The following is a 10369-nucleotide window of genomic DNA, read 5'->3' on the forward strand; positions in this document are numbered from 1 at the left end:
TATAGTAATAGGAGACTTTAATATAGATATTATGTTGGACTCGTTTTATACAAAGAAGTTACAAACGACAATGTTGAGCTTAGGCATGAAACAATATGTAAATAAACCGACGAGAATTACGAAAGATAGTAAGACAATTATAGATTTAATTTACGCTAATAATAAAATAGAAGTGCAAGTAATTCATGAACCTAAAATAACGGACCATGCGTGGTTAAAAGTTGATCTTAATGCGAATAAAATTGATAATAAATACAGAGAATTTAGTGCTAGGAATTCTAAAGAGTTTAATGTAGATGAATTTATTAAATTAGTGGAAAATAAATTAGGAAAAAGCCAAGATATAAATGTCAGTGTGAGAGCGAAGAAACTTGTCGATAATATAGTAGATGCGTTGGATGTTACAGCACCTAGAAAAAAATTTAGAATTCCGAAAATATGGGAAGGGAAAAAGTGGTTTTCGGATGAAATAAGGGAAGCAACGGCTAAAAGGGATGAGGCGTACAGTAAAGCGTTGTATGATGACACGGATGAAAATTGGTCACAGTTTAAAATCGAAAGAAATGCAGTGGTTAAACTAATCAGGACAAAGAAAAAAGAATACTATGAAAATATGATAGATCATAACAAGGGAAATCCGACATCTATGTGGAAAACCTTAAAAGAAATAATAAGGGGCGAACCAACGGGTACAAAAAAAATAGAGAATATAGATTTTGAAATATTAGATAATACTGAAGGATGCAATATAGCTAATAAATTTAATTTATATTATATACAGAGTATTGAGAACATAGTAAAATCTATAAGTAGAGATAAGTTAGGAAGTCCAGGTGTTCAAGCTGGTTAAAATTGAAATTTCGTATTATCTTTAAGAATTATCTGTAAGTATTCGACATTCCTTTATTCTGTTATTATAACATAAAAACGAAACACTCGAGATCACAACATCATTGTTTCGGGACATGTTGATTCTTCTCTTGTTTTGTTTTCGCCGGATAAAGCGTTACCGTTACACCGATTTACTCAAAATCAGGAGATTCGCGCAAACTCGAGTCATCCCCTTCCCGCTTCGCCGAAGGTTCGATATCTTCGTGGAAAATATTATAAAAGGTCAGACTCGACTAGCGCGGCTCTCTATCTGTTTTGATACAAGTAGCAATCGAATCACGAATATCTCTAAAATCTGTGGATCGAAATAAATTCATTCTGGTTATAATACGCGCTGTCGCGTTGAAATAAAGTGTCGATTAAACTGATCTATCGCGATTAATGATCGCAGCAACTTATGTGCTTGTCGGACTCGATAAAATAAACGTATTTTATCCAAAGTGCAACACAGCCTCGCAATTAATATTTCATTTCTCCACTCCGATACCTCAAGATCTCTCTCTGTTAATCCATCGACCTTCGGTTCCTCGCGTTCAATCAGCTGACGCTTCACACCACAACATACTCTATCCTTCTCTCTCTCTCAGTCTCACGAGCTCACCGACATTGTCTTCTTTCCCGCCTTCGACACCTCTCGCTCTCTCTGAGCCATATCGGCAAATTCTAATTCGCACGTGCATATCAAAAAACACGATCGCGAACATAATTTGGTCCTTCGAGCCGGATTGGGGTGCATCTGTGCGGAGCTCTAAACGCAGTGTTGTGTGACTTGACTCTCTTCATTGTTCACAATGAGTGAACTATTAGGGAAGCAACAAACATTCTTATACTCCATCTCTCGAGCTTTAGAAAATTTTAAAAAAATCGGGAAGAACAATTACACCGGCGCGAAGATTCGTTCGCGTGTGTCCGTATTAAAGGAGACATGGGGGCAGTGCCTTCAGACCCATGCATCTCTTCTGCAATACGTTCCGGAAGAAAAACGAGACGCGTTAGACTATTTCGCTAAGCAACGTTTCGAGACCCACGAAGACATCTACAACGATACACTGGATTACATGGCGGAGTGCCTCGAGGACATAGAGCCGGTCGTCAAGCAACCTACATCTCCCGATCACCTGCATCGTCAGATCGGCTCATCTGCAACATTCTCCCTGTCGCATCTACCGCCCATCAGCATCCCGCCGTTTGCCGGCAAGTACGACGAGTGGGAGAGTTTCCGCGACCGCTTCAAATCTCTTATTATCGAAAATAAAGACTTGTCAGCGTTTGCTCGGATGCATTTTTTATCGTCAAGCCTTACAGGTCGCGCGTTGGAATCGATTCAGAATATTCCCGTTACCGCTGATAACTTCGACATTGCGTGGAAAACAATAACATCGCGATATGAAAACCAGCGTCGATTAATCGAAGTGCATGTTTCTGCATTGTACAATCTACCGAGCGTTTCGCGCGACTCTGCGTTTGAGTTAAATGAGCTTCGAGATAAGGCGAATCGCGCGATTGCCTCGCTCAAAAATTTAAAAAGAACCGCGGAAGAAATACTTAGCGACATCCTCGTTTACAGGGTATCGCAAAAATTAGATAACTCGACACGGAAAGCGTGGAAATTGAAAGGAGGCGACGATACGACGATACCAACTTATGACGATCTCGATCGATTTATCGCGTCGCGCGCTCGCGCTCTCGAAGAGTTCGCGCTTCTTAATGCAAACAAACAAACACGCACACAAAAGGTCACCAGCGCTAGCGCTTCACCTTCAGCTACTGTATCATGTTCATTATGTAAAGCATCTCACTACCTTAATAAATGTCCACAATTTATAAAGAAAAATCCGAATCAACGGCTAGAGATTGTGAAGACAGCTAAACGCTGCCTAAATTGTTTAAGTTTAAAGCACGCAGTAAACTCGTGCCCCAGTAAATATTCTTGTCGGACATGTCAAAAACGACATCACTCGATGCTGCATCTTGATTCGGTTTTGTCTCCAAGTGTCGCCGCCGTTTCCACACCGATTACAACACACGCGGAAACGACGGAAACAAATTCTGTAACAGCATTATTTTCGACGTCGAACGTCACGTCTCGACCTCCGATTTTACTCGCGATGGCCCGCATTACCGTAAGCTCACAAAATGGGCGCGCCGCAGTCGGGAGAGCGCTCCTGGATCAAGGGTCAGAGATCACGTTTATCTCAGAAAAGTTAAGTCAAACTTTAAAATTGCGCCGCGTCCGCACGCCTATCTCGATTGCCGCTGTCGGATGCGTCGATGCCGGCACTTGTCGTTACGCCGCTAATATTCGAATTTCGCCGTATAATCAACCTCACCCGGTTTTAACTACCAGAGCCTCGATTTTAAAGTCACTCACCAAATATTCTCCGCCGCCAGTAGCCTCTCAGATCAACTGGAGTCATTTAAGCGATCTCGCGCTCGCAGATCCCGAACCTCTAAACGATGACCCCATTGATCTAATAATCGGCGCGGACCTTTATGGCGAGCTAATTCTCGACGGCGTAAGAAAAGGAAAAAATGGACAACCAATCGCGCAAAAGACAATTTTCGGGTGGATTCTCTCGGGCCCTACCTCGACCCCTTCTGTCTCGCGTAAAACCGTCACAGTTCAACATTGTTCGAATTCGTCTCTCGAGTTAGAATTACGAAAATTCTGGGAGATCGAGGAGATCCCTCGACAAACTTTATTAAGTCCGGAGGAGCAGCAATGCGAAGAGCATTTTCGCACGACACATTCACGCTGCTCTGACGGACGTTACGTCGTTCGCCTTCCGTTTAAGCGCGGCCCGCCCATTGAAATCGGTGAATCTTACTCTACTGCCGAGAAATTGCTAAAAAATTTACATCGTCGATTCAACGCGAAACCCGAATTAAAGCTTGACTACACAGAGTTTCTTAACGACTTCGAAAGACTCGGACACATGCAGAAAGTCGATAACGCCGCGCTATCCTCCACACAATGCGTCTATCTGCCTCATCATCCGGTGATTCGAGACAGCAGCTTTACCACGCAGTTAAGAGTCGTGTTTAACGCTTCGAGTCGCACTTCTAACGCAACGACGCTGAACGACCACTTACTTATCGGTCCAAAATTACAAACGGATCTAGCTGCGGTAATCCTAAGGTGGCGTCAATTTCGGTACGTCTATTCGGCCGACATCGCAAAAATGTATGTGACAAATACTTGTCGATCCCCGCGATATCGATTATCAGAGAATTTTGTGGAGTGCGCGTAATACGGAAGTTGCACAAGCGTATCAACTTTTAACCGTGACATATGGCACGGCTTCGGCTCCGTTTTTAGCTTTGCGCGTTTTAAGACAGCTAATCCAAGATGAGGGAGAATCGTTTCCCCTGGCCGCTGTAGTTTTACAAGACCATATTTACGTCGACGATGTTCTATTCGGTGCTGACGACGTTCCCCTTCTGCGTCAAATTCGAAATCAATTATGCACTTTGTTACAACAAGGTCAATTCAATTTAAGAAAGTGGTCGAGCAATACCCCAAAACTTTTAAACGATATCGACATCGAAAATCACGGGCTAGCATGTAGTAAATCGTTGCAAACAGACGAGCAAGTAAAGATTCTCGGTATTAGTTGGAGACCATCATTGGACGTCTTTCAGTTTCTCGTATCGTTTCCCACCGATATTCCAAAAACGAAGCGATCGATCTTGTCTACCATTGCGAAAATGTTCGATCCGCTGGGTTGGAGCACCCCCGTCACTGTCGTTGCCAAAATTTTCTTGCAACAACTGTGGCAACTCAAATTAGAATGGGACGATCCGCTTCCGCTTCCATTAGTCGAAAAGTGGGCAGAAATTCAGGGATCATTAACCGAGCTCAATAATTTGCAGCTCAATCGCTGGATACAACGCGGCGCGGACACCGCGCATTGCGAACTTCATGGATTTTCCGACGCGTCAACCGCGGCCTACGCGGCAGCGATTTATATAAGAATCACGCCTTTAGCGGGACCCGTCACGTCGATGTTATTAGTTAGCAAATCCAAGGTCGCGCCAGTCAAGACATTGAGTGTTCCGCGACTAGAGCTTGCTGCTGCCGTTTTACTCGCACGACTAATGGAATTCGTGCGTACATCACTTAATATGACAACCGTATCGTGTACCTGTTGGACAGATTCGACTGTCGTTCTCGCATGGGTGAGCCAATATCCAACGAAGTGGAAAACATTTGTCGCGACTCGCGTGTCTGAAATTCAATCTCGAATTCCATTTGCCCAATGGCGACATATCTCTACGGCCGAAAATCCCGCCGATTGCGCTTCGCGAGGCATTTCCGGCGAGCGGCTCGCGTCATATGACCTTTGGTGGCAAGGACCACCATGGCTGCTTCTTCCGGCTTCTGAATGGCCCTCGCTATCCGATACTTTGAAGATCGATACGAGTCTCGAACAAAACGCTCGCGCAGCTATTCATCTTACAACACCTAAAGAACCGTGGGATCTCGCTACGCGATATTCGTCGTGGCCTAAACTCATAAGAGTCACGGCTTACGTTATAAGATACGCATCCGTTCTCCGCAATCGCATCAAACGGCGCGAGACACCAGCCGAATCCGCCTTTGCTTTGTCAGCTGATGAGTACAGGACGGCTCGAGACTTTTGGCTTCAACGAATACAAGAGGAAACATTTCCTCTTGAAAAAGACGCGCTTCTTAAAAAAAACCCGACTCCGTCAAAAAGCGCCTTGGTATCCTTAAATCCATTCCTCGGCGAGGATCAATTAATTCGCGTTGGCGGGCGGTTATCAAACGCGCCGCTGCTCCGTCCGGTTAAGCATCCGATCATTTTAGCGGCACATCCATTAGTAAAGCTAATCATTTAAAACGCTCATCTGCGATCTCTCCACGCCGGCCCGCAGCTGACAATGGCAACCTTACGAAGAGAATTCTGGATTCTTCGCGCGCGAACGATGGTAAAATCTGTAATTCACCAATGCGTCGTTTGCGTTCGCGAAAAGGCCGCTGTGCCTACACAACTTATGGGAAGTTTGCCAAAAGTGCGAGTCACCCCTCCGACGCGGGCGTTTTTACACTGCAGAATCGATTACGCCGGCCCCGTTTTCATTCGATCTATGTCTGGTCGCGGCATAACGTCCAGAAAGGCTTATATCGTCGTGTTTATATGTATGGCCACCCGAGCTATTCATCTCGAAATTGTAGACGGATATTCTACTTCTGCATTTCTTGGTGCATATTCTCGATTCTGCGCGCGAAGAGGACTACCCGAGTCAATATACTCCGACAACGGCACTACGTTCGTCGGAGCTGATCGTGAACTAAAAACTGCATTTCGCGCCGCGATTAAAGATCCAAATTTCCTCAACAAAACCGCATGCGACAAAGTCTCGTGGCATTTCATTCCTCCGGCTGCCCCGCATTTCGGCGGTTTATGGGAGGCAGGAGTGCGCAGCGTAAAGCACCACCTTCGGCGGGTGGTCGGTTCGCACACCCTGACGTTCGAAGAGTTTTCAACTCTTTTGTGCCAAATCGAAGCTTGCTTGAATTCGCGACCTCTCGCCCCTCTCTCGGATACTCCGGACGAATACGACCCTCTGACACCCGGTCATTTTTTAATTGGCACCGCTCTTACTACGAGTCCAGAACCTTCAATTCTGAATATAAACGAAAATCGCCTAACGCGCTGGCAATTAGTTCGTCAATTAATCGAAAGGTTCTGGAAGTTATGGCAAAGCGACTATATAAACACCCTGCAACAACGAGTAAAGTGGAAGAACATCGCTCAAAATGTTCAAGCAGGACAACTCGTGGTAATTCGAAATCCGTTGTTACCACCGTGCAAGTGGGAATTAGGCCGCATCATTCAGTGCCATCCGGGCGCTGACAATTTAGTCCGCGTCGTAACAATCAAAACTGCTACCTCCGAATATAAACGTCCGTTAGCGAAAATTTGTTTGTTGCCGATCGCACTAGAAAATCGTGAAAAGGCGACTTGATTAATCTTTCACTGCCAACTAGTGTACGACGAACTCTAGATATATCCAACGCCTCGACTGGGTAAATTCATTTTGGTTTCTGTGTGTTGGTTTTTATATAGTAACGCCTGGTTCACCATCGTTAAATTGTTTCGAAATGATTCTTTCGAGGCGGGCGGTATGTTCAAGCTGGTTAAAATTGAAATTTCGTATTATCTTTAAGAATTATCTGTAAGTATTCGACATTCCTTTATTCTGTTATTATAACATAAAAACGAAACACGCGAGATCACAACATCATTGTTTCGGGACATGTTGATTCTTCTCTTGTTTTGTTTTCGCCGGATAAAGCGTTACCGTTACACCGATTTACTCAAAATCAGGAGATTCGCGCAAACTCGAGTCATCCCCTTCCCGCTTCGCCGAAGGTTCGATATCTTCGTGGAAAATATTATAAAAGGTCAGACTCGACTAGCGCGGCTCTCTATCTGTTTTGATACAAGTAGCAATCGAATCACGAATATCTCTAAAATCTGCGGATCGAAATAAATTCATTCTGGTTATAATACGCGCTGTCGCGTTGAAATAAAGTGTCGATTAAACTGATCTATCGCGATTAATGATCGCAGCAACTTATGTGCTTGTCGGACTCGATAAAATAAACGTATTTTATCCAAAGTGCAACACAGCCTCGCAATTAATATTTCATTTCTCCACTCCGATACCTCAAGATCTCTCTCTGTTAATCCATCGAACTTCGGTTCCTCGCGTTCAATCAGCTGACGCTTCACACCACAACATACTCTATCCTTCTCTCTCTCTCAGTCTCACGAGCTCACCGACATTGTCTTCTTTCCCGCCTTCGACACCTCTCGCTCTCTTTGAGCGATATCGGCAAATTCTAATTCGCATGTGCATATCAAAAAACACGATCGCGAACACCAGGTAAAAGAATTATTTTTGTTATTGAAAGCGAGGGTATAATGGAAAATTTTGAGATGATTAGAATAGAACATTTACAAAAAATTGTTATGGAACTACCAAAAAAGAAAGGTACGGAGGAGGGATTAACTAGTGATATACTTAAAGCAGTATTTTATGTAATAAAAGAGGAATTTATTGATATAATAAATAACTCTTTGAGGGAAGGTTGCTGTCCAGAAGGTTGGAAAACGTCTACGATTATACCGATTCCAAAAATAGAAAAAGCCAGAAAAGCAAGTGAATTTAGGCCTATTAATATGTTACCAATATTCGAGAAAGTATTAGAGTAGTAGTTAAAAAGCAAATTGAGGCGTATTTAGAAGATAACTATATTATAACAGAACATCAGTCAGGTTTTAGAAAACAGTATTCGTGTGAAACAGCGATTCAAACAGTCATTGGCGAATGGAAACTGGTAGGTAGTGAGGCAAAAATGGTGGGGGTAATTTTCATGGATCTCAAGCGAGCATTTGAAACGATAAATAGAGAAAGACTGTTAGAGAAATTATATCAATACGGAATTAGAGGAACAGCTTTAGAATGGTTAAGATCATATTTAAAGAATAGAACACAGCAGGTACGATTTAACAATGAATGGTCTCCATTATTGGCCACAGAATATGGAGTACCACAGGGATCTGTATTAGGACCTTTGTTATTTATAATATATATAAACGATATAATTAAAGTCTGTCCGGAGGGATGTAGTATAAAAATGTTTGCAGACGATACGCTAATGTATCTGACTGGAGGGAGTAGTGCGGAATTAGAAAGAAAAATGAATATGGCATTTGTTACAGTGGAAAGATGGATGAATACAAATAAGTTAAAAATGAACGCAGGGAAAACGAAATATATGATAGTTCGAAGTATAAGAAAAGAACTGAGAGGTAACATTACACTGAAATGTTTGGATGGAACGGAGATAGAGCGTGTGGAAAGAATGAGATATCTAGGCATAATTATTGACGATAGGTTAAGATTTAAGGACCACTGTGATTATATGCTAAAGAAAGTAGGGAAAAAAGTGAGTTTTTTTAAATAGAATATGTAACTACATATCGGGATACACTAGATGTATTATATATAAGTCAATCATAGCGCCTCACTTTGAGTATTGTGCGACGCTGTTAATTGATATGGGAGAAACACAACTGAATGAATTGCAAAAAGCGCAAAACCGGGCCATGAGGGTCATATTGCAATGTGATAGATATACCAAAGTGGAGAGTATGCTGCAAGCGCTGCAGTTTATGTCCATAAGACAGAGGCTGAATTATAATGTGTGTATATTTATCTTTAAGATTTTAAAGAATATGTTACCGGATCAATAAAGAAATAAGTTAACAATAGTGGGAAAAGAGAATGAAAGACAGACACGGCAAGCTGGGGACATTGTAGTACAGTATCGTAGAACAACGAGTGCACAGAAGAGTATGTTTTATGAGGGAGTGAAAATGTACAATGCCTTACCAGCTGAAATAAGACGAATCGAAGAACTGGTAGCGTTTAAGCGAGAGTTAAAGGAGTATATTGTAATTAATGTAAATTAGACTTGTATTTTACAAATAGCTGAGAAAGCTAATAAATTTCAATCAATCAATAAATCTCTCTCTCTCTCTCTCTCTCTCTCTCTCTCTCTCTCTCTCTCTCTCTCTCTCTCTCTCTCTCTCTCTCTCTCTCTCTCTCTCTCTCTCTCTCTCTCCCTCCCTCCCTCCCTCCCTCCCTCCCTCCCTCCCTCCCTCCCTCCCTCCCCCTCCCATCTCCTCCTCCCCTTCCTCTCACCCCTTCCCCCTTCTCCTCTGCCCCTCCCCTCTCCCCCTCGCCTTCTCCCCATCCCCTACCTCTATCTCTCTCTCTCTCTCTTTCTCTCTGCAGTAGAAAATGTTAATTTATATCCGAATTGACATCATCCAAATTTGAACGTAATAGTTGGTGCTGTTCGACGACTACGAGAAACTGGTAGTGTTTTACCGAATAATAGAGATGGAGGTACACAATCTTGTGATGGAAGATGCTATTATAATTGTCTTCCGCAATAATCCCACATTAAATACAAGATCTATTGCTCGTCAGTTTAGTATATCGTATATGAATGTTTACTGAAGCTTAAAGAAAATGAGCAGCATTCGTATTATTATACAAAAGTACAACATTTAGTTCCACGATATTATCAGCCTCGCGTGATTTTCGCTGAATATTATTTAAATCTAGTAAAAACCAAATTGTAGAAGTCGGATTTTGTATGTCGATAAATGTACATTTACAAGAAACATTTTAGGAATGTTTAATATCCACATTCACTTATGATTATCATTACTGCAGCCATTTGGAAATCTATTTCTTACTCGAGAGAGATCTTTTCAACATCAAATTCCGTAAATATTTGGTATGGATTGCCGAGAAATCAAATCGTAAGTAGGTATTTTAAACTGAAATAAAATTAAAATTTAATTGTAATTTAAATTAATTAAATTGAAACTATTTTTATTGTTTCCTTTTTAATCATTTCTCTAATGTA

General features: G+C 42.2%; 2 protein-coding genes across 2 annotated transcripts; both read left to right on the forward strand.

The window, feature by feature from the left end:
- Positions 1-1682: 1682 nt before the first annotated feature.
- Positions 1683-5754, forward strand: LOC145943429 (uncharacterized). The gene is made up of 2 exons (XM_083050934.1): positions 1683-4019; positions 4120-5754. The coding sequence occupies exons 1-2, from the start codon at positions 1683-1685 to the stop codon at positions 5752-5754; spliced, it is 3972 nt and encodes a 1323-aa protein (XP_082907060.1).
- An 87-nt stretch (positions 5755-5841) lies between these two features.
- On the forward strand, positions 5842-6885 carry LOC145943430 (uncharacterized). The gene has a single exon (XM_083050935.1). The coding sequence runs from the start codon at positions 5842-5844 to the stop codon at positions 6883-6885; it is 1044 nt and encodes a 347-aa protein (XP_082907061.1).
- Positions 6886-10369: the final 3484 nt, after the last annotated feature.

The sequence above is a fragment of the Prenolepis imparis genome, unplaced genomic scaffold (assembly GCF_030444845.1).
Source record: "Prenolepis imparis isolate NDT839.2.m4 unplaced genomic scaffold, iyPreImpa1.0 SCAF_12, whole genome shotgun sequence".
Taxonomy (NCBI): domain Eukaryota; kingdom Metazoa; phylum Arthropoda; class Insecta; order Hymenoptera; family Formicidae; genus Prenolepis; species Prenolepis imparis.

Bases quoted from the DNA above. Each gene is read 5' to 3' on its own strand.
- LOC145943430 (XM_083050935.1), top strand. From the start codon at position 5,842: ATGGTAAAATCTGTAATTCACCAATGCGTCGTTTGCGTTCGCGAAAAG.
- LOC145943429 (XM_083050934.1), top strand. From the start codon at position 1,683: ATGAGTGAACTATTAGGGAAGCAACAAACATTCTTATACTCCATCTCT. The intron at 4,020-4,119 runs GTAATCCTAAGG...ATCGATTATCAG, and splicing joins TACAAACGGATCTAGCTGCG to AGAATTTTGTGGAGTGCGCG.